The sequence below is a fragment of the Mus caroli genome, unplaced genomic scaffold (genome assembly GCF_978045245.1).
Source record: "Mus caroli unplaced genomic scaffold, Mus_caroli_1 scaffold_6, whole genome shotgun sequence".
Classification (NCBI taxonomy): Eukaryota; Metazoa; Chordata; class Mammalia; order Rodentia; family Muridae; genus Mus; species Mus caroli.
Genome location: NW_028227261.1, coordinates 69,333,899 through 69,359,102, shown reverse-complemented (window position 1 = coordinate 69,359,102; position 25,204 = coordinate 69,333,899). Strand labels below are relative to the sequence as shown.

The 25,204-nt window shown below is 38.9% G+C and overlaps 1 protein-coding gene across 2 annotated transcripts in view; it reads left to right on the top strand.

Annotated features, from left to right (window-relative positions):
• The window catches only part of Adamtsl1 (ADAMTS like 1), a 367,312-nt gene that overhangs the window by 153,180 nt on the left and 188,928 nt on the right, over window positions 1–25,204 (top strand). For both annotated transcript variants that reach the window (XM_021160015.3, XM_029476026.2), the window contains exons 6-9: window positions 2,953–3,027; window positions 7,300–7,457; window positions 18,291–18,402; window positions 22,738–22,876. In XM_021160015.3, the coding sequence (XP_021015674.2) occupies window positions 2,953–3,027; window positions 7,300–7,457; window positions 18,291–18,402; window positions 22,738–22,876 (484 nt within the window). The remainder of the gene's footprint in view (window positions 1–2,952; window positions 3,028–7,299; window positions 7,458–18,290; window positions 18,403–22,737; window positions 22,877–25,204) is intronic.

The window sequence follows — 25,204 nt, the reverse complement described above, 5'->3', positions numbered from 1 at the left end:
TTTGATTCCTTTGTCTCTCACATAAAGGGTGACTTGAAAAGACTCTTGAAGATCTTTGTAGAACAAAGTAATGAAATGACTAGTTCCTGGTGACTGACCGGTCCATCTGCTCACAATATAAGAGCTATAATCTGTACAACTCTTCCAACCTCTGTGCTGAGTTCTGTCCATTACTTTGGTACCTGTGTTAAAGCATTTTCCTCTTTTACTGAGCACATGGACAAGGATGTCAAAAGATATTTCTTCCCTCTTGTTTGGTGGGCTTTCTTCATCCTGCCTCAACACCCTCTGCAGCCTTCCCAGTTCCTCCCTACTCTCCCCATTGGAGCACACAGACTTTGGCACATCAGCCAAAAGGCCATGTTACTGGCTCAGCATGTGGAATGTGAGTTACTTCTAACAAAGCCAGAGCTGGGCCCATGGGCTGTGTGGGGGTCAGAAGACTGCAGCAGCTGAGCACAGCAGTGCCAAGCAGAAAGCTTCCCTTTCACTTGGACTTCATTTGACCTATGGATAAACAAAGACTTGCTATTTCTAGAAATCCCATTGTTTTAACTTCTTTGAATTTCTTTTGCAAACTTCAAAATGCACGTGTTTATGGAACTTAAGGTTCTGCAGACTCGGTCTTAATGTCCCTGTGTTCCTTTTCTGTCTTTCTATTACTCCATTTGTTTTATGCGCCACAAAGTCCTAGCTCTCAGAATTATGGACATTTCCTCAACAATGCATGGCATTCAAAACAGCAATAGAGTTATAATGTGTGAAGAATATTCAACAACCTCAATAAATGTAACCTGGTCAGGGCAAGAATGAAAACTAGTAATTCACGCTCCTCAATGCAGGTTATGTCCTAGAGAACTCAGTGTTTAACTGTACATAAAATAAAAATCTTTCAGCCCTGTGCATGCCTGGTACCTGTGGAAAGCAGAAGAAGATATTGAAACTGGAGTTAATGGCAATTATGAACTGCCATGTGGGTGCTGGGAATTGAACCCAGGGCCTCTGGAAAAGCAGCCAGTGCTCTTAACCTCAGAGACATCTCTCTGCCTCTCTGAAACCAATCTTATGGAGTCTTGGACTAAAGGGAGGAAAATAAATGTATTCATGACCTACGGTGTTCCAAGCAACATAGTTGTATGTATATCTGTTATTTATATCTGGGCACGGCAGTATTCGATGTCACCTTATTTTATAAGCATAACTGAGTGAGACTCATTAGATAACTTCAGAGGCTCACTATCTGAATTAACCTTCACTGGGAATCTTTTATTTAAACCTAATTATCCAGCTATATGATGGTGTCTAATGTTGGAAATATAAGAATGAACAGTCACAGATGATTTCTGGGTGTAATGACTGATTCTTCAAGCTTCTCCTGCCTTTTTTAGTCCTTTGTTCCTGCTTTTCTATCCACTTGGTCTGGCTTTAGTCACCATGCTTCTGGAGATCCCAGTTCTTCATCATAAAATCCTCTTTGTTTGTGTCACTGGCCATGGCTGAAGCAGTAGATAGTCTAGGTGAACATGATCAGCAGCAAACATTATCACGGGTGGAGTTTCAAGTGATAAATGTCCTTAACACCATCAAGGTGGATGTAATCCACCTCCAATTGTTTTTTAAGGTTTATTTTTGTTTTGAATTCTGTGTAGTTGTATGTGGGTATGTGCTTGTGAGTGCAGGTACCAAAGGAGGCCAGAGTCATTGGATCCCCTGAAGCTGGAGGTACGGATGGTTGTGAATCACCTGATGTGGGTGCCATGAACTGAACTCGGGTCCTTTGGAATGGCAGCAAGAGCTGTAAAGCACTGAGCCATCTCTCCAGCCTCTCTGTGTTTTTAAATCTCTGCATCTCATCAATGTAGCCTCAACTTTTAGGTAGGGAGATGTATGCTAAAATAATCTTTGATTCAGGCAGAGTTTTAAAACTATTTCAAAACAGAGATGGAAAAAAAGAAGGCCGGGCATGGTGGCGCACGCCTTTAATCCCAGCACTCGGGAGGCAGAGGCAGGCAGATTTCTGAGTTTGAAGCCAGCCTGATATACAAAGTGAGTTCTAGGACAGCCAGGGCTATACAGAGAAACACCGTCTTGAGAAAAACAAACAAACAAAAAACCCAAACAAACAAAACAACAACAAAAACAACAACAAAAACAAAAACAAGAGATGGTAGATGTGGAGCAATATTTGAAGTCATTTACCAGGCTTCATGATATTTCCTTAAGGACGAAGGTAGGTTGTAGTCAGGAACAGGAAGGAAGGGGCTTGAGGGTTCAGAGCATACACATTATTTTTTCCTTCTTAGTCCGCCCCATTTAGCTAAGATGCTCTGACAGAGAGAGGTGCAAATTCAAATATAGTACACTGTCCTTTGAACACAAGGGCTTATTTCTTCATTTTAACTCAGTGCAAATGTTATAATCCAGGAAAATCCGATGGCAATTTAAAGTCAAAGGATTTCTTGCAAATCCGTTTTTAAATCAAAATTCACGTGGATGGGTCTAGAAAGATGAGTGTGTGGTTAAAGCACACACCACTTTGCAGGACACTCAAGCTCAGTTTTCAGCAGCCATGTCAGGTGGCCCACAATGCCCTGCAGCGCTCTCTATCACCCTCTTCCGGTCTCCATGTGCAGCTCCACTCACACGTGTACATATTCCTACCTGCACACAGATGGACAGACAGACACACACAAACTCGTTTAAAAATAAAACAGCTTTAATACATCACATTCATTTTTAAAAGCCTAATTTCCCCTAAGTTAAGCAGTGGTAGCTCCTTTGGCATGTTTTATTTTGGAGAAAGTAGACATTTTAATTCTAAACCATTGCCTTTCACATTTCAAATACTAAGAAAAAAAATTTAAATCTGTTGTTCTGCTTTTGTATGGGATGCAATCAGTAATTCTTTTGTCAAATTATATGCTTTTACAGCTTTGCTCTGTTTCTTTCTAGCGGATGACACCGTGGTCGCCATTCCTTATGGCAGCAGACACATCCGCCTTGTCTTAAAGGGGCCAGATCATTTGTGTAAGTAGAGCTACTGTTTTCCTTGGGGGACTGGAAATTTTAGCTGTACTATTAACTTTTGTTCTCAGAAGGGAAGTAAGCTGAAGAGAGCCTATACCCTGACCCTACCCTCACCCCATCTCAGTCCTGTGATATGATAGATTGAATGGCTTCTGTTTGTATTTGGTTGTGTGGTGAGAAGGAGGAAGCCTTTGCAGTCATCTGTAAGCAGTCATCCAGGGTGCCAGTGTGTTGTTTGCTGGCTAAGCATGTGACTGAGTCCCTAAACCTTCATGACTATTACCTCTGTTCTGTTGTCTTTCTCTTTTGTCACTCTTACCTGTTTTCTTTTCTCACCTTTTCTCACCTCCCTTTTCCTTTTCCTCCTAAAATTCATTTCTTCTCCACTCTTCCTTTTCCTTACATATTTTAAATCTTTACTTCATCTGTCCACAAATATATAGAAGTAACAAACTGTGACGTTTCAAGCAAACTCTTGCAGTCTACTCAATGCTGTGCATTAATTCACAGCCCTCACATCTTAAGGACAAATGGTAGGATTTGGGGTGAAAAGGCAATAAAGCTTTAAAGATAAAATCTTAGCTTTCTCCTTGTAGGGTTCATCAAACTAGTGGTTACCAACCTTCCCAGTGCTGCAACCCTTTAATAGAGTCCCTCATGTTGTGGTGACCTCCAACCATAAAATTATTTTGTTGGTACTTCATAGCTGTAATTTTGCTACTGTTATAAATCATCATGTAAATATATGATGTGCAGAGTATCTGATGTAGAATAGCCCACAAAAAGGGTCTTGACACACAAGTTAAGAAGCACTGGTCTAAGAACTGATCTTCAGTCATGCCAAGGCACGAATACACAGCCACATCTTATTCCTTATGGTTCAGTGCTATCTAGATAGAGATTTGTACATTACAACCAGAAATTGTGGTCTGTAAACAAAGATGGGGGCAGGGGGATATGAGAACATTTTCTGGGACAGTCACTTTCTCTTCATTTCTTCCCTTAGCACTTCTGCCAGTTGAAGTAGCAAGGATTATTTCCTGGCAATTAGACTATCATTATAATTAGATAAACAAGAGGAAGATAGATCAGAGCCTGGAAAAGTTATTATACCCTACTAAGTCTTTCTAAAAACAAACATTTAATCAAAGAGATGCGGTTTGAAAGGTCTTGTGAAGCAAGGGGTAAGCGAAACACAGTTTACACACTAAGAAGTCATCCTTCTATGGACCCAAGTTCTTTTCTAATCCTGAACAGCCCCATAAAGTCCAGCATTCACATGACAAAATATGATGTATGTGTATGCTTTATACCATCCAAATGACTTGTTTATCCCCTTGAGAACAAGACACAGATAACTGCTATTGAACAACAACACTCCAAAATGGAAATTTGTGAGCAGTGCTGGAGACTGAAATAAAATAGCCAGGCTGAGATCATCATCATGACACAGGAAAATGACTGGGCAATGCTGAAGAAATACTTAAAACAAAAGCTTACATTTTTATAAATATGTTGATCTCCTGTATTTTTGTAGTTTTGTGATTGCTAAGGAGCTGAAGAATTGGGAGTCTAGGAAGATGTCTCAGTTAGTAAGGGGTTTGTTGTGCAAGCATGAGGATTTGAATTCAGATCCTCTAATACCCATGTGAGAAGCCAGGTAAGAAAGCAGTGTGGGAACTAGAGAGGTGGCACAACAGATAAAAGTCCTAGCTGCTCTTCCAGAGGCCCCTGGTTCAATTCCCAGTATCCACATGGCAGATCGAAGACATCTCTCAGTCCAGCTCTTTGGGATCCAATACCCTCATACAGATATATACATGCAATCAAAATACCAATGCAAGAGAAATTTAGATAGATAGATAGATAGATAGATAGATAGATAGATAGATAGATAGATAGATACATAGATAGATACATAGATACATAGATACATAGATACATAGATACATAGATACATAGATAGATACATAGATAGATGATAGATTAAATTTAAAAAAAAAAACAGTATGTGTCTATAATCTCAGCAATGAAGGCAGAAACAGGCTGGTACCCCAGAGCTCATTAGCCAGCCAATATAGCCCAATAAGTGAGCCCAGGTCCAGTGAGAGACTTTGTCTTAAGAAAGTAAAATGTAGAATGATTGAGGAAGACACCTAGCACCAACACCAACATCTACTCTACCTACCTACCTACCCCCCGATACACACACATACACCTCACACAGAGATACAGAAAAGCTCAAAAAAAAAAAAAAAAAAAGGAAAAAAGTCTGTATTTTGTTGAATCATCCTAAAGAATGGCTAGGTAAGCTGCAGTTCACAAATGAGATCTCCTTTTCCCTGACAAGCATGCTGCTTACACTGTGTAAGTAGGAAATACCAAGTGGTCAGTCTTGAATTCACAAACATACAAGGAACGTTGTACAGACTGAGCAGGTTGTAGGGCATAGATATATGTAATAACAAACAAATAGAGGCCATGAACTTGAGGTCAAGGGTTGGCACTGGAAGGATTGGAGGGAAGAACAGAAAGGGGAGAAATTACATAAGTATATTTTAATTTCAAAACATGTTTAAAGAAATTGACCTTTTGTTTTTGTTTTTAACGTTTCAGTTATTTCAACAAAATGATGGGAGGGGGGGATAATGATGTCTCATTTCTCCTGTGGATTCTTTCCCTTCACTAGCCCACAATGGGACCAGTTAAATATTTAAATACTTAAATATTCCTGGTGAAAAAAGCAGCTTCATACCAGCCTCCCCCTCCCCCCCCCCCACACACACACACTCTCTCTCTTCCTCTTTCCCTCACTCCTCCCCCTATCCCTTTCTGTCTCTCTGTACAGGGTTTCTCCATGTAGCCCTTGTTCTCCTGGAACTTGCTCTGTAGAGCAGGCTGGCCCCAAAGTCAGAGATCTGCCTGCCTCTGCCTTCTGAGTGATGGATTAAAAGATGTCTGTCACCACTACCTGGCTATACCAGCCCATTTTTAATCAGAAGTACCTTGAGGACAGACAGGAAGCCTCTCAGTAGAACTGAGTCTGTTGTTCAGGACAAGGGTACACATCCAGGCTTCTTACATCTCCAGAAGCTTTAAGATTGGTTTCAACCCAAAAGTCCACTCTATATAATAGAAGAGAGGGACCAGGATTAAAGCTGGGCTGAGAGAAACAGAACCTCTTTCTCCTGAAGAACTGCTGTCAGAAGCAATAATTCTGGTGCAAGTTTTTATAGAAATCATCTGCCTAAGTCCTCTGTTTTTCTTCATATAGGTCACAATTAATGAAAATAACTTGTCAATGACCACTGTGAGCTCTCTATGATAGCACAATATATACATATTATCAATATGTATTCAATAACCACTGTTCTTCCCCAGCCATATTCTCCCACCTTTGACAGTTTCTGTACCCAAATAATCCTGCTTGTGCTTATATGAGATAATTCATATATAATCAATATATGTTGTGACATATTGATATGTATATCAATGTATAATCACCATAATTTCATTTGCAATCATACATATATATAAAATCATGATCTTCTTAAGCATTCTCTATCTTCCTATAACAAAAGATGTCTCATAGACTGTATCATTGAACAAATTCGAACTTGAATGCTCTAGGATTCAATTTTTTCTGCTTAAGTGTTTATAGAATATCATATGTGAAAAAAACTGATATCAAAAGTCATTGTGAAAAGAGGGGAGACTCAATGATTAGCACCTGTCCTTAAGCCACTATTTTTTTTTCAGTTGAGCAACAACGTATATACAGTAAGCAACAGAAAGTATAGAGGTAGGTAGGTCGGTGAATGAAAAGGAAATTGTACAGAGGCTGAGATAACACATAGATCCACCTGGAGCTACTTCAGTGAATAAAAAGAAAGCTGAGAGATATTTCTGGGCTAAAGACTACCAGGACAGAACTCAGATATGTATGAGATGTGGGTTAGCCTAAGGAATTGGGTTACAGTAAAGTGGGATCCTCAGATGAGGTCATTGGAAAGTCAAAGGGTATTTTGACAGGGAACCATGGATGCTTAGATAGTGAGTTTTAAAATAATTTCATTTGTAACATAATCTTCTGTATGACATAGACATGTTTATATACCTTATTTATATTACAATTTCAATACTATCGGTTATCTAAAGAATAATGCTCCTTTCTTAAGTAGCTCGAGTTTTAATTCATAAAATGTGTTTGCATGTGCTCAGTGGTAGCCCCAGGCATACCTGCCTCTCCTCTTCTTGCATTTGATTATATAGATCTGGAAACCAAGACCCTCCAGGGGACTAAAGGTGAAAATAGTCTGAGCTCTACAGGCACTTTCCTTGTGGACAATTCTACAGTGGACTTCCAGAAACTTCCAGACAAAGAGATACTGAGGATGGCTGGGCCACTGACAGCAGATTTCATCATCAAGGTAAAGCCTGTTTGGTTCCTTCATATTAATTCCCATCAAAACATATGGCACTTATAATTGCTAAAAGAAATAAAGGATGGGTGATAGATAGATAGATAGATAGATAGATAGATAGATAGATAGATTTAATAGAAAATAAATGATAGATGATAAATGGATAGGTAGATAGATAGTAAATGATAGATGATAGATTGGTTGATAGATATAGCAGTACATAGAACATAGATAGATAATAGATGATAGATAATACAGATACAAAGAGAAATAGATAAATAAGAGATTATAGATAGGTAAATAGATAATAGATAATGATATGTGTATGTATGCTTTGCCCAGAAAATGTTTCATTCAAGAGTTTTGTTAGCTACATGTTTGATGTCATATCAACATATGTTTTCAAGGAGGATCTTTGGATATATTATTAATCAAATGGCCTCACATACGTAGCCAATAGAGTTATCATTAGTTGGAGGGCATAAATCATTTCTGAATAATTAGAGTACAGTTGTTGACTAATATAAGGTATCCTCAGTAAGAGAGAAATGCAAACTGATAACCTGTAGACCCAGCCAACCAATCATACTTCCTATGGCAAATTTCGTTTTCTTTTTTGCTGGCAAGAAGATTGACTGGCTTCCTTGTATCAGAGCTACCCTGCCCTTAAAGGTAATATGAAACACATTGCTGGAAGCAACAGGACATTCTATTGGAAAAATGCACACACTGGGAGAACGCTTGGGAATCACAATAAAATAAAACATTTTTTTTTCTTTAGGAGGTCAGGAGGACCTGAAGGGTTTCAGCTGTAAAGCTGTAAAACTTGTAATGTGTCCAGGACTCCATAAATTTTTTCATCATGAGACCTGGAGCCAGAGGACATTTGATTTAAGTAAAGATTTGGTGACCCCATGGCAGCTGGAAGTAAGAATACATAGAGGAAAATGTGATGGGCGGTGAGGTTGTATGGAAGAAGGGTTCCAGAATACTGTCCTCTATCTCCATCTGTATGGTTGCTCTTTTTAATTCAGGCCAGATGCTGGCCACATGAATATGAACAAGAAGCTACAAACTACTAGAGATAGCGCATAATAGCACATCTAGTAAAAATCAAGTTATATATATTAATTCTTTGAAACTCATAGAGTACTGCTGAATAGACCATTTGTAGAATAGTCATTTCCCTGATGGCCTTACAATAGTTAATATTCATGATGAATGTATAGAGTTAAATTCCAGTAAGATTATGCATCTTTGAATAGTTCATAGAAGTATCCAACACCTTCCATCCATCTCATTACCTTCATCCCATCGCCCTTTAGATACTCTATGAGCACAGTGAAGTGAGCATAGTCAAGATTGAACTTAAGTAAACCCAGAAACCCCCAATGTCATATTTTTACCATCTCCATCTTTTTAAATGTTTTTATTAATTGTGTTTAGCTAGCATTCAGGTTTCTCTTAGACGTGTCATTGTGGCTTGTCCATACTTCCTGACTGTTCTTCCCAGCCTTCCTCCTCTACTCTTCCACCACTCAAGTCATACTGCTTGTGCTTACATGACATAATACATATGTGACTATGTGTATATTTAAATCTAGATTCTACATACATAAAATGGTATGCTTTTCTCAACCCCCTTCCATGGATAGGAATAGTATTGCCCAACCAAGCAAATCAGAAACCTTTGACTCAGCTGGTTTCTCTTCTTTATGCAATAAACTTTGTTCCCGTACCATTCCTCTGGTCCTTTTCCATTCTGGCTGCCCTTCTTTTAGTTTATACCTTTGCTATTCTTTGACTAAGCTAATACTGTGGATATAGGCTTTTCCCCCCACAAGTTCAGATCCCTTATCTATTTAGATTCAGACTCGGTTTTCTAGAATTATTTGTCCCCTTTGTAGAATCCTTCATAGTCCTACTTTGAGATAGCATCTAAATTCACAACATAGCACCTCTTGTTTTGGTAATCAAGGCTCTTGATGTTTTTCCACCTTACTTTTGACTTGACCCCTTTGTGTGTAGGCTGAGAGACTAGCAAGTCCTACCCACCACCACCATTGTCAGAATTCATGGTCTTGGAGAAATAATATGGTCTTTACCTAAAATGTTCCTCTCTTTTCCTCTGGCATCTTCTTTACAAATCACTGTATCTCCTTTGCCATTTCTTTCTTTATCACACATTTGTTTGTGTTTCCTTATTGATTCTAGAGGAAGGGGCTGTATTATATTTGTCTTCATATCTCAATAAAAGCAAACCATGAAGCATGAGTAAATGCCAAAAGAATAAGGAATTCCAGTTCTCATTGTGCTGTAACAATAACAGGTGATGACATACCCATTTTATCAACCATGAAACTCAGCTTCAGGAAATACTCACCCGAGATCATACCCATGGTAATCTTGGACTAGAGTCGCATTTCTTTTCTTCCAGCCCGAAACTCTTTTCCATTTTCTATGTTCCTTCTAAGAATGTATTTCCCCCCTAAGCTCTCATTGGAAAACATCTGGAATTACATGAATGTAAAGTTATTCTAAATTAGATTATGTAAAAATTGTAATGTATTCACACAAACTTGAAAATGAGCCAGATAATTTAAGAAATATAGAAAAACATTTAAAATCACCCTTTCACCGGAGATTCATGATGAAATAAATTTCTATGTTACTTTAGTAAAGAAAAGGATTATAAATCTAAAAGCAAAGGATTATAATTTTTCAGATTTAGCTGGTAAAATTCAACTCAACTTGTAGATTCAGGTTGATTGACAGCAGTATTAACTGCTGTGAATCATGTGAGGGTGGGTACAGATGTCTCATCAACATGCTCACTTCATGCCCTTTGATTATATACACCCAGATAGGGATTGTTGCATTTTACAGTGCTTCTATGTTTACAACTTTTTGAGGACTTCTTTTTCAGTTGGTTGAACCAATTTGCATTGCCACACTCAGTAGAAAGGCTCCCTTCTCTCTGCCAACCTTATCTCTCCTCAGTTCAGTAACTGAGTTCATCCTGACAGGTATGGGCTAACAGGTGACCATGGGTTTCCTTGCATTTCCATCATGATTGGTGATGCTGGGTGTCTGTTGGCACTTTGCAATCCCTCTTTTAAGAAGATCATTAGCCTCTTTTAACCACATCATTTCTTTTCTTGCTATTCAGTTGTGTTTCTAGTATAATTTGCGTACTCACTATATATGGTTTACACATAATCTCTTCCATTCTTTGAAATGTTCTCTTTATTCTGTTTATTGCCTCCTTTCCTGTGTACAATACTTTTTAATTTAATATAATACCATTTTTTCTTTGCTTGTGTCACTTTTTCTTTTGAGGTTATACACCACTCCCTCCAAATCATTGTTAGGACCAATGAATGTAATCAAACTACTCCCACTGTTTCTTCTAGTATGTTTATAGTTGTAGGATCTACATGTCAAGTCTTGATCTTTGTGCATGAAAGAGTCTGAGCTGATCTGTGTACATGCTTAGGGATAAATATCTAATTTATTCTTCCACCTGTGACATTTGGGTTCCCAGATACTATTTATTAAAGAGAAGTTTTCTTCCCTTATTCTGTATCCTTTGTAACTATGTCAAAACTACATTGGCCATAAACACCAAGGTTCATTTGCAGGCTCTCTATTCTGCTCCATTGATTCATGTTCCTGTGTTCATACCAGTGCTTTGCTGTTTTGATCATGTAGTAGACTTTGAAATCAGTTAGTGTGATGCTTCTAGTTTTGGTGGTTTTGCTCAAGATTGCTTTGTCTACTCAAAAGTATTCTGTTCTATGTGAATTTTTTAAATCATTTTATATTTCCATGAAGAATGTCTTTGGAATTTTGATAAAGATAGCGTTAAATTTGTACGTCACATCAAATAAAGCAGACGTTTTAACATTATTCTTCCAATACATGGGCAAATATATTTTCCATTCATTTGTGTCTTATTCCATTTCTTACCACAATATTTTACATTTTTTTTTACTGTATAGACTTTTCACTCCTTTAGTTACATTTATCATCTTGCTCCCTAAAGAAGTATTTGTTTCAAAAAATTTAAACTCCAAACATTGGTTATACAAGCAAATGTGGCAATGTTGTGTGCTATGATGGTTAAGCATTCTAGAATGTAGTATGCCTCACTGTTTACTGGCTGTGTGACCTCTCATATAATGTTTTATCCTCTTGAGCCTACTTACTCCTTCATAAAATAGTATTAAAATAAGACCGTTCCCAATGGAGCCCCATGGGGCATTAAATGAGATAATATGTGTAAACATGGAGAGAATTAAATTACTTCCTTCCAGCCTTTGAAAGGCTTTAGCTGCCAGTTCTCTAATCACAGTGCATGCTCTACACAATAGCAAAAGATTTCTTTTCTGAAGATGGTCACAGGGTGATCAATTTATAACTAGTATCCCAGCAACAATTTGGCAGGTATGACCAATAAAATCAATAGATGGGAAAGTGGGCTGCAATACTGGGGGCAACTAACTGGGCTGTAAACTCTTTCTCCTGTGCCTCCTGTGTCTGTTCTAAAGCTGCAGACTTGGCGAATTGGGATCATTTTCCCTGATAAAAGGCCCCACCTTTCCTCTGATTTGTTCTAATTTTGCAAGTACTTGCTGTATGTTTGGGTGTGTTCTAGGTTTGCCCATGTGAATGTTTTGTGTAGGAATCCATATTAGATGAGGAGAAACATGATGAGCACTGAGCTATGCAAGTACTGGGAGCACACAGATAGAAAGAAAAGAGTGGGCATATGCAGAGCTGAAAACCAGACTCAGAGTTTATGCACTGGTGGGTGGAGAGCAGTAATTTCCTATGGAGGACAGTTTTCAAAATGTGAAGTTTTAGAGCTAGGGGACTCTGTAAGCATTGTCCCAGCTGTTTGCCAATGTGATATCTTGGTATGAATTTTACAAAATTCGCAAACACTGACAATATGCTTGATCACGTGTATGGTGACTTGAAGTGTATGTATATTGTGGAGAGTTATATTTAGCTACACGTTAAGTAATTAACAAATGCATCACTTCACAAAGCTATAGGAGCAATGATAACAGCACAAAAAGTGGCCAGTTAGTGTTCTAAAGGAATAATACAAAGCTGTGAGTCCTGCTTGGACTCAGTGTTAGGCAGACATGATCCCTTCCTATGTTGCCCCATAACCAAGTGCCCCAAAGGTATTTTTATTCTGTGAGGTATTATGAGGAGAAGCCTAGAAATGAGTAAGGGCAAAGTATGAGTTACACTATCCAGTAAGTTTATGGAGCATCCATGACTCAATGTCCTTCTGCTAGGAAATGCTTTGTAAAAACTTTACGAGAATTCTCTGCATGCATTTCTGCCTTTACTGGGCTTACAATGACATTTAGGAAATAAAAACCCGGGTCAAGAAGATGCAAATAATATTTCACATAATTGAGATGTTAAAAATACAGGTAGTAAAAGCTAAATGATCTTCTGTATAGGCTCATATGATTAAGAAAGATTTTCAGAGACATAATCATCCTGTGAATATTGGGAAAGAAGGGAAATAGTCAATTCTTGTCTCCATTGGAGACTGAGCTGTAGTAATTTTAGTCTAGGCCACTCTTCCCTGTCACCTAGCAGATTCTAAGTATATACCTAGAATATACCTCCCAACCAGCTACCCCGCATCCATAAAGGAGAAAATCATTGTCTTAAGCCAGGGACCCCAAGAGGAAGAATGAAGTCAACTGGGAAAGCAAAGCACCTAATGATTGTATAGTGACTCATCTTCCTACCCAACCTGGACACAGAGTTGTTCCCCTTGTAAGCATCTCATGTTTGCAAATCGACTCTAGGGCATTGGAAGGAGCTAATTTGAAGATGTTGCATTTCTTGTTGGATTTCATACATTGTTAGACAGCAGGGCTTCAGATGGAGATCCAAGAAGCAACCCTTCACTGTTGCTGCTGCTGAGCATGGTGCTGTGCTATCCAGCCCTTCCCACCTCTTTCTCTACTCTGGTCTTTTATGTCCTTGCCCTCCTCTCCTGAACTCTAGGATGGTCTTCCCAGCCACAGGTCTGCTCTTCCACTTAGTGTTTTCTTCTGGGTTCATCTTTTAGCCATTTTCTTCCTTGATGCATGACCTTGGTTGCTCCCAGAAAGGCATTCTAGTCTACTGCCCAGAGTCATTGCAGCATTAGCTAGAGCCATACCCCATGCCACTTAGAGGCCAAATCATGTCTCTTCCATGCTAAGGCGTACAATTCTCAGAAGGCTTGAAAGTTCTTTAAGGTACATAAAAGCAAAGTTGAATGCTAACAAAATTTAAGCAGTTAATCTTAGAATTTCCAAATGCTAAAATCATCAGGGATTCCTGACATTGGGAAGACTGAGTCCATGTTTCTTTCCACTAATAACAAGCCCTTTCTGCTATGCTATCCTGCCTGTGGAGACAGAGGGGTTTGTTTTGTTTGTATTTTATTTATCATCATTATTATTTGTGTTTGTGTACATGTGTGTCAAAGACAACTTTCAAAAGCCAGTTCTGTCCTTCCACTCTGGGTTCCAGAGGTTAAATATCAGGCTCGTCCAGCAAGGGTGTTTACCTTTGCAGCTGTATTGTCAGCTCAAGAGGTAGGCTATGAGGGAGGTGGAGAGTGGTCTGGGACCGAGATTGCTTTTTGACATTCTGCTTTGCCTTAGGAGATGGATCACTGGCTGAAGAGACAATGTTTCTAAAATAGTTAAAATTCAACAGAGACCCTAAGATGTGATCAAAATAAAACCTTGTTCCAAACATACTCAAAAGAAAACATGATCCATATATAAATCATTTGTTCACCGATACATTGATTTATTTAGCAGCGGTTTGGTTGCCTGCTCTATGTCAAACATTGGAGATGATGCCAAAGGAATAGGGATGATGAAGAGGACCACGAGATGACAAGCAATGGAAAGAGACAGTGAAGAAACAATGATGTCCCCCCCCCCACACTTAATTCACAGACACCTGGTGCCGTAAACTTTGGGTTACTGTTCCATGTCATTGAAAATGCAAACAAGGGCATTTAAACCATTTTTTTTCTCACACCTTTGAAGAAGCAGTGTTTAGCCTAAAATTGAATACAACAAACCAAGACAATTAAGAAGTAGGTGCCTTGGCTTTATTTCATTTCCTGCTTGCCCTAGGAAATAATTTATTCCCACAGTCTCCAACTCATAGGGAAAACAGAGTACCCAAGAGCACTGTGGTCCTGTCAGTTCCCACTGTGGGTCTTGGTCAGTAGCTGCTCACCAGGGCTCCCTTTTGGGCATCCAGAGTAGAAATGCCCCTACTGCATGGTGGATGAGAAAACCTCTGACAGTACCCTCCTGTCTGTTCCAGAGATTCTGGCACCAGTGGAGAGAAGACATTTATCAGGGTAACATAGGAAAGCTCACAAGCCTCCTTTTTCTCAATAGAAAAAGGGGTGAGGTGCTTTCAGAACTATTCCTGTGGGGACCACTGTGGTCTTGATGTTGTCTTCATGTGTTTATGCTGTCTCCTCTTTCATTAAGCTGGATACTGGTGGGCGATCAACCATTTCCACCACCCCCCACCTCTACACACACACACACCACACACACACACACACACACACACACACACACACACACACACACACAAACACACATGCCTTCCCCCAACTCCATTTTTAAGGTGCTGTCAGCTATGAGCCTTCCCATTCTCTTTTAGTGTGAGAAGTTCTTAAGCTGAATCAGAAACACTGAGATGTTGCAATTATAGGAAGAAGAGCTTAGTCCACAACATTTTTTTTAAATTCTTATTAGCATAAAGAGGTCAAAATTACATATGCCAGATGTGTTCAGCTCCCTGCACCAACATTCTAAGGTGTCAAACTGAAGCTTTTCAAATACTCTTGAGGATAAGCACGTGATGTGTGAGGATTTAGGGTTTGTGGGACGGCAGAGCTAATGATAACAAGGACTGAACAGTCCTGAATGAAGAAAAACAGAACATACACTTTGGCTGGCCTGTCTCCACGAGCAACTGCTAGACCACCAAAGATACACATCATGTCGGCTTTATCTTTATTTTAAGTGCTTGTCTCTACTTTAAAATGAGAATTAAAGGAGATGTTATGATGGAAACGAGGACATGAGAAAGGTGAATTCACACTTCTTCATGGCACCACTGTGGATAGTGGTGGTGCCATGAGAAGAATGGCAGCTTTAGAGCTACATTGACCTGAGCTCAAATTCTGTGTTCCTTTTTCTTAGCTAGACAGTTTGAACAGATCACCTAACCTCTCCTTGTAATTTAAATGTGGAAAACCCACACTGTCTTAAGATTAAATTTAATATAAACAAAACATACCTCAGCCTTGGTAGAAATGTAGTATGTGTTGACCATCACTGTCATTGTTAAATGGAGAACATGACTATGGAAAAAGGAAATGTTACGTATGTGGACAAAACCAAGCAAGGTTATGAAACAAGAAGTCTTCATTCTCGTGATCTATTTAATCTATTTTAAAAGACCCCATTTCACTTGTGATCTCTCCAAATGTAAACTTTCAGCCTCAGAACCGGTACATAGTCTTCAGAATCTCTGTGAGACTCACTCAGGACAGCACTCTGCCGTAGCTGCCTCTTCTCCTTCCTTCACCATAATGCCTGGCAAAATGTCTTCCTGTTATCCATTCCCTCCTCTCAGCTATGAAGAGTTTTATTGGTAGCATCTAACGAGCCTATAAAGGACCTTGCTTCATTTTTTTTCCTTTTCCCAGATCTAAAGGCAAGTGAACACCACGTAGGTATTCCAGGGCAAGGTCTTGTCATTTTAACCATAGTTAGTTATGGTTCCTCCACCTCCTACCCATCATGGGGCCAGGTTTCCAGCAGAAAGGATCCAGAAAAATATGTGGTTGGTAGGGTACTGGCTGTCATGGACCCCTGGCCTGCCACAACTGCAGCTCTACTGCTGCTCTACTAAGGGCAGAAGAGCAGAGGTGATCCCTGGGTGAGTTGTTGCTGTGCATCTTTGAGCTGTTCCCACAGTGTCACCCGTCTTGGTGATAGCTCTTTCATAGCTGCAAATGCCCTTGCAGGAACACATCATATACCATATATGTCACATAAGGGGAGAATAAAATACAAAACAGCACTCAAATTGTTTGTCTTCCTATTTTTCAAGGGTATTGGGTTCAAGCAAGAGTTCTCCTTAATGGCTTTCCAGCATGATAACCACATCTCTGAAGGAAGTGAAGGAGTTAAAGCAATCAGACGAAAGCTTACCAGATAATGAAATGAATGCTGGATCCCTAATTAGCAGTTAGGTACCGTGTGTCTGATATGTGGGACTGTGGAGGACTGTGCATCCCTCTGGTAGAGATACTACAGCATCCTCTGGTTTTGTTTTGATAGATGGGTTTATCACCGTTTGTTCCAATTAGAAAGGGCCCTAAAGGTCCATTAATCAGAGTCCTGGTGTGAAATGAGACCATCTGTAGGTTCATGGCCTTTCTTTCTTCCTAATCTCTGGCTCTCCCAGACTTTCTGGAGGAACATTTCCATCTACTTATATAAATTCTAAAGTCAGCCTAGAATTTGGCACTTGCAGGTTTTCTAACACCTTCTTGTTCACTATTCCTATTTCTCCTGTGTCCTAGGTGTTGAGGGCACTTAATGAGATCAGCAGCAGAGAAATAGGGCTGCCTTTAAAATAATCTGAAGGGCAGCAGTCAGGATGTTATGGAGGCTAAGAATATTTGACATAGGCTTAGGCTGTGCTATTCAACTGAACCCTGAAACTTTTCTGATTATCACAAGTAGAACTGGAGTAGGAAGTAAAATTCTGTCATTATTCCAAGAACCTCTCTTAATAATAAAACGAACAGCCCCAGCCTGGCCCAGCATTGATTGTCACATCATTCAGTCCTCCTGAAGTTCATTGTTCTGTTCACATTCAGTACTTTTTCTTCTCTTGTAGTTTAAGTATGTTTTCTCAACCTTGTAATTTTAGGAACCATTAAAAATTTACTGTCTCATATTTCCTCTTTTAAAAACAAGTTTTAATTTCCATAAGCACCAGTTTTATTTGAAAATAGTTGCTTTTATAACTTCGTATCTTGACATTTGGTATTCTGGAATATCTACATTAGAATTGCCTAGATCTCTGGGCTTGAGCCCAAGAATTTGCAGTTAAGTAACTTCCAACTGGTGACTTAGCACATCCAGATACATGAATCATGACACTGACAGGAAGACCCATGTATATCCCTAAATGGGAAAAGCATCGTAATCCTTGACATTTTTTCTTTCTACAGATAGTATCTTTTATTTTCTGTAGCATATTGCATTTATGATTTCCTTAAAATAAATTGTCTTTCTTATTTTTGAGACTGGGTCTTTCTACATAGCCCTGACTATCGAGGATCTCAATATATAGACCAGATTGACCTTGAACTCACAGAAATCCTCTTTTCTCTGCCTCCTGAGTGGTATACACCACCATGCCTTACTATATTGTCTATTTCTGAATATACATTTCAAAGACTACATGGTTCTGTAGAAATAAGGGTGAGAAGGGAACTGTGGCAGAGTCACAAACAGAGATCTCATCATACTCTAAGCCATCAGCTCTGTGGAGGTAAGGATAATAAAGGGATTGTGAGAACCATTCTCTGGGATATTGTAGGATGAATGATCGTGCCTTCTCATTCAATTTACTTATAGGCCCTCACATATCCAAGACCTCCATACACCATGCATTCTCAGCCAAGGTTACCAGAGACCTAGAAGCTATCCCTCTTCCTATCACACCCCTGACTTTCCTGTTTTGTTCCTGCAGATCCATGACTTGGGACCTGCAGACAGCACCGTCCAGTTCATCTTCTACCAGCCCATCATTCACCGATGGAGGGAAACAGACTTCTTTCCTTGCTCAGCAACGTGTGGTGGAGGTAACTGTGTTCACTTATCCTATCTAGCCTAGGCCTCTGTGAGGAAAAAGCTGGATGTTATAAGAGTGGACCAACTTCAGCATGGATGAATCTCTTCTTCTGAAAGGAGCCACTTCCTGAAACCACCTGTGAGGTGCCCTGGGGAGCTTTTCCTTTTTTGGATGCTCATAGCACACACCTCTTTCCTTGGGGATGCTCATAGAAAACACCTCTTTCCTTGGCATTGTTGGGAAAGTTGGGAGTAGTGATATCCTCTCCAACAGCAGCTTTGCAGTGCAGTGCTTGCTTTCATCTCAGCCTATACTTCTTCAAGAAGCAAGTGAAGATACTTGCCAGGCTCCATCCATTAGAGAAAGTTTTATTACCAGAAAAAAATTCACTCCATTGTTGACTTAAGCTAGGTTATGTTTTGCCTGTACCCATCACTGCACTCTGAAAGACATGCATTCAGTCCATATATCCTTTGTGGTGTGTCTCTCCTGAAAAGTCACAGAGAGAATTCCTGTCCCAACACTGTCATATCCATGTCACACCCAGCGTCTTGTGTTACTAGAAAAGGTTTCTTCCTATTTTCTGATTTTTATAATTATAGAGGATGTATGTCATATTTCTTTGACATTTTTTAGTCATTTCCTTGTAGTAGATCAGTTGGTTCTTTTAAACGTTGTACCATTATAATATAATAAGTAACATAATGCCTAAATGATTTTATCATTCACAAATTACTCTGGGATGAATACTCAGCGATATGGTTACTAGATAAAGGAGTTTGAGAAGTTTTATGGATGCATTTATTACCAAAATATTTCCAGAAAATTAATTGTGTGAATATGGTAGATTGTCAACATTTGTGGCTTATCTTTGGTTTTCCATTTTAATTGGTCTAAAATTACATATATATGCCTTTGAAAATTGGTATATCTGATTAATTCTTTCTCTATTCTTTTGTGGAAGCTGGTTGACTGACTAATTTTAAATAGTTCACCCATATTGGAATTATTTACAATAGTTAAAGTCATAAATTGGGGCAAATGATTGTCTATCACTTTTTTAAAACATAAGGATATATGACATAATTTGCTGAGCAGTGGTGGTACACACCTTTAATCCCAGCACTTGGGAGGCAGAGGCAGGTAGATTTCTGAGTTCGAGGCCAGCAAGGTCTACAGAGTGAGGAGCGAGTTCCAGGACAGCCAGGACTATACAGAGAAACTCTGTCTCAAAAAACCAAATACATATATATATATATATATATATATATATATATATATATATATATATATATATGTACATATATATGACATAATTCATATATTTAGCTTTTTATATTTATCTATATCATATGAACAAAACACTAATTGTGCTTCTAAAAGCGTATTGTATTTTGTCTTAGGATATCTATTGCTGTGGTAAAGCACCATGACCAAAAGCATCTTGAGGAGGAAAGAATTTATTCGGTTTATACATTCTGATTATACTGCATCATGAAGAGAAGTCAGGGCAGGAACCTGAAGGTAGAAACTGAAACAAAGATCGTGTAGAAACATTGCTTACTAGCTTGTTCCCCATGACTTGTTCAGCCTGCTTTCTTATACCATCCAGAACAACTTGTCCAGGGTGGGACTACCCACAGTGCACTGGGCCCTCTGATATCCATCATTAATCAAGAAAGTGTACCAAAAAATTGCCCACAAGCAAATCTGATGGGTGTGTTTTCTTAGTTGAGGTTCTGTCTTCTTAACTGACCCTTAACTTATGTCAAGTTGACATTCAACCTAATCAACACAGATTTTTAACTTAAAAACAATGAGTCAAATGCCATCAAGATTGTTTGCATTTCCATACAATAGTATTTCTATAGTGGATCTAGCTGACCTTGAATAAAATTTCCTTTTTTAAAAATAAACTGCCAGGCTGGAGAAATGGCTCAGCCGTCAAGAGATTGCAATAAAAGCAAGAAAACCAGAGTTCAGAGTTAAGATGACTGGAATCTAGATAGTTACTGTGTAGATGTGACAGAGTCAGGGGAATCCCTAGAGCAGACTGGCTATCTAGACTGACAAATCACCAAGCTCTGGGGTTGATTGACATCTTGAGAAGGATGTGATACTGGAGCAATTGAGGATGGTTCTAGGTATCAATATGGAGCCTCCACATGCAAGTACACACACACACACATATACACACCACGAGAAAGGGAGAGAGGAAGGGAAGGAGGAAGAGAGAGAGAGAGGGAGAGAGACAGAGAGAGAGAGAGAGAGAGAGAGAGAGAACTGGGGAAAAGGAAAAAAAGCTCCTAATTATAATATTGTTTTATGAGAATAAATTTCTATAGTTTCATGAGTCATGCAGAAAACAAAACAAACTTCAATGAAAGGTCATCTAATGTAATATTTTTTCTTTTTAAAATGTAAACCATACCTTTCATAAAACAGCAATTCAACGGCATGCACCCTATATCATTTTCACACAGAATTGCTATGACAGTATAATTTCAGTAACCTTGACAATGACTTACTATTTAAATAAAGCAATTAGTGTTCTATTCTATTTCCAACCACACTGGGCCTTATTTTACTCACATGTAGGAGTACAGCTATCCATGGTTTTCCAGTGTCAAGCCTCTGTTCACAGGAAGTCTTCACAGGAAGCCTGAGTATAAGCAAAAGTGTGTGTGTGTGTGTGTGTGTGTGTGTGCTCCTGCTGTCAGATTCAAGTAGCTGGCCACTTCACCATGTGTAGAGAATGTTCCACAAGAACTCCCTGGCGAGCCTCAGAGGACACTGTCATCTGACCACACTGGTCCTTTGCTTCACTCCATGACTTTACTTCCTAGTATGTGAGAGCATCAAAGCAGAGGGCTTGGGTTCAGGAATGATGATTTTCAAGCACCATACCCTCAGCCGAATAATTTATTATTTCTTCCCACATTTTACCACCGGATAAATTATGTCCTTACAGAGAAACTATCCTCTGCAAAACTCCAAAGTGTTTGTCTTCTAAAACTGCTGCTTTGGAGGATGATGGAGACCAAAAGTAAAAGTGTGTTGACTTCTCTGAAATGTCATTTTGCTACTTAGCTGTTCTATAAAGCCAGACGTTAGCTGGATGTGCATTCCTGCCCACTGCTTTTGCTTCTCTCTGGGCTTTCATCTTCCCAGTAGAATTTTTAAAGGTCTTTTTTTAGGTCTTTAATGAACAATTAACTTTTTGTGGGTGGTCTGAGAACATAGCCTCAAGCCAGGAAATCTGGCTTCAAAAGCCTCCTTCTGACTTCCTAAAACCTCTGCAAGTCTCCCAATGATTTCAATCTTGTTTCCGAATACATATTTAGTAATAACTCATCTACCTGCCAGGAAGAATTTGGGGGTTTGGGGAGGGTTTGGAATAAAAAGATACAGACCTTTAAAATCCTTGCTATAGACTTAGTTTCACTCCAAGAGTCTAAGTCTTCATCTCTACTTTCTGTAACATATCAAAACAGGTGAGAAAGATCAAACACGTTAGGAGTAAAATTAAATATCACTCGGCAACTTTTTGGAAAGAGACTTATCAAAACAATGGAAAAGGAAGCCTACACAGTATGAGCCAGATACTTAATCTGAGGAGGAATGACAAAGTATTTTGGAAAAAGTAAAGTTAAATACTAGGAAGGAGGGCTTGGGAGGACCTTTTGGGTTTTTTTATTTGCATTTTTTGGTATGTTTGGTTTTATTGTTTTAATTCTGTAAGGAATTAAGATTCAGGATAGCTATTATGAGGACTTTAACAGTTTGTTTACTTAGTTCAATTCATTCAGGTTGAATTTAAGCAGCCTAGTAGAACCTGACTCAGGTGGGACCTGATTCATAAGTCTCCATTGTTCAAAGAGGGTTATTGAGATTTATTTTTATTTCATTTATTCACTTATTACTTACTTTATTAATGAGTTTTGAGTTGATTCTTCCTGGTAGCCCCAGAGATAAAGAGACAAGTTAGCATCCTTTTATAATAAGCTTGGTTAAAAAAAATACTAATAAGTGTCTTTCCATTATTTTTGTAATTGTATTAAATAAACAAATATTTCTTGCCACAGAGTTTTATAATCTGACTATGTTCTTGTATAACCCAACCCCTGTAATATAATTGAATAATTAAAATGAGCAGATTACTTGAGAAAAATGTAGAAGTTGAGTCTTATAATGTTAATGGCCCTTCCAATTATATATTTGCTTTTTCTTGGAAATAACTTAGACATCGGGAATAATATCCTTAACCAGAGATAGCCCAGAATCATACAGAAGTCCATTGTGCTGACACGCGCTTTAAGCAACCTGGTTGTGTTGATGTTTACAGGTTACCAGCTGACGTCTGCCGAGTGCTATGATCTACGGAGTAACCGTGTGGTGGCCGACCAGTACTGTCACTACTACCCCGAGAACGTCAAGCCCAAACCCAAGCTTCAGGAGTGCAACTTGGATCCTTGTCCGGCCAGGTCAGTCCAGTTTACCTGTTTGTTTATCATAAATCAGGTTCCCAGTTAGCTTCTTAGATAAAAGTGGATGTTTAACTTAAAAATAAAGGACATTGCCCTGTCCAGCGTCCCCACCGTTAGTGGCACCCATGCTCTTGGCTCCTGCTGTCTTGTGATGCGACCTCAGGGTCAGTGGATTTTCTTTCTGTAAATGTTCTTCAACACGAAGTCCTCTCTTTCTCCTTTGATTGTCTTCACATCCTGACATCTTGTTTCTCCCCTTGATAAAGCCCAGTGAACGAACATCTTGGTGTCTTAGCCAGTGCGATGGCTTACTGTCTCACAATGCTTCCCATTCTTTTCCCTGTCACTGATCAGGGATGCAATCACAGAAGAATGCATGTCAGGACTATAGTCAATCCATTCTTGCATAATCAATTCACACAATTAATTAGGGTCAAAGCCAGCCAGCTGCAAAACAGTTTTTGCTATCTTTGAAAGAAAGCTTAGCTTTTGCTCCATAGGAGCTAGGGCTGGTTTCCAAGTCAAGTTTTCTTGAGGATCTTTGTAATGAAAAGCTCTAAAGATGTAAACCTTTAACACCTTCACACACTAGTGTTTGTTTTAGAGAAGCCATAATTGGGCCCCAGTTCTTTTCAGGCTCAGGAAGCAGGCAGACTGATGAAGTGCCCATGTGAGTAACTGTGATGTGCAGGTGGGGAATCTGCTCAAGGAGGGCGGTGCCTTCGCTTGGGGCTTCAAACACTGCTGAGTGATTCTTGGCAGTTGCACTTTACACACCCACAACTTCCTAGAGAGCATCAAGGAAAACCTTCCTCCACAAAAGCAATCACCAGTTCACAAACAGCAATGGCCAAAACATCCTTTCTTATTAGTGATTTCTAGGTCATATTTTCAGTCAAGTTTTGGTAATTATGTGTACATGAAAGAAAAGTTCTGAAGAACTAGGCTGCTACATGGGTGGAGCAGGTGGGGAATGGTCTCTCGTACATTGTGAGAGATGCAACTTTTGCATTCCATTGCTGACTTATGTATGCTTATGCATGACTTAAGAGTATGTTTGTGCTCTTTCTACCTTAAGCCATGAATTCTAAATTATATATGTGGTTTGAACTTACTATTAATAATTAATGTTTAGAAACCATAGACATAAATGTAAACTTATTGAAGGAGCATAAAGAATACATACTTTATAGTTTGACATTCTAGTTTAATTTAGCTTTGTGTTTACATCAGGATATTGGATAGTAAATGTTAGGTGTAATATAAAAGTAAATAAGGTATTAAATTTTTGCTTTGTTGGCTTTAGAAATATTGAGCAGTTGAAATATTTTTAACTATTAGTGAACCTTATTTGGAAATGATTCGATGTATACATTTTTATCCATCTCTATAACAAGAAAGAGCAGATTTATCCCAATTCAGATGAGCGTTCATTATTCCCAGCTCAGTCACAGAGAGACTGAAAGTTTTACCGAGTCATGTGAAATTTTATATGTTCATTTCTAGGAGAGATAGATTAATTTCCCCACAGTCCCATTGAGCTTTTCCTTGCTTGGGAAAACATGCCTTCAGTGAAGAGATAGCTATGGAAGAGGGCTTGAAATGAAAGCACTGTTGTTAACAATTGGAAGAAAATGTTTGTAATGAGAAAAATTTATCCTTTGTTTCTAGTCTCTGATCTTTACCCACTCTTCTCTGTGGGAGTAACATTTTTGGCCCATTTCTTATTAGCTACATTGAAAGGCTGCCTGTTCAGTCTATATTCTGGGTCATTTTAAAATATCTAATATAGCACAGGCATACATGTTGGGGAGGGGTGGCTATCAAAAAAGAAGAAAGAAAAGGAAAAAAGAAGATGGAAGCTCATATCAGAAGCTACTTCTTATTGAAGACGGAATGAGACAAAGCTGTAAACATTACGACTTAGCAATAGGAGCTACTTAAGGAAAGTGGCTTAGGGGTGTGGGTCTACAGCTCAGCTTAAAGTGCTCTGGGAATCCTGTGGAGTTTGTGGAGCTATTTTGTGTGCAGCTCTTCTGAATTCCAAGAGAAAATGAGAAAGAGTGGGCTCAAAGCAGATGGGAGAGACTTTCTAATGGACAATGGGATCAACTCACTGAACAATGCTTTCTACTACAGATTTAAGAGTGCTATATTTAATCAGAAGGGATGCAATGACATTTAAACTACAACTTTGTGTCCAAATTAGAAATCCTCAAAGGGAAAACAAGGGAATTCTTAGTACAAAATCACACATTTTTTTTTTTTTTACATTTTGAATATACTTTATTATGTTCTTAAATAAATGTAACTTTTTTAAAAAAA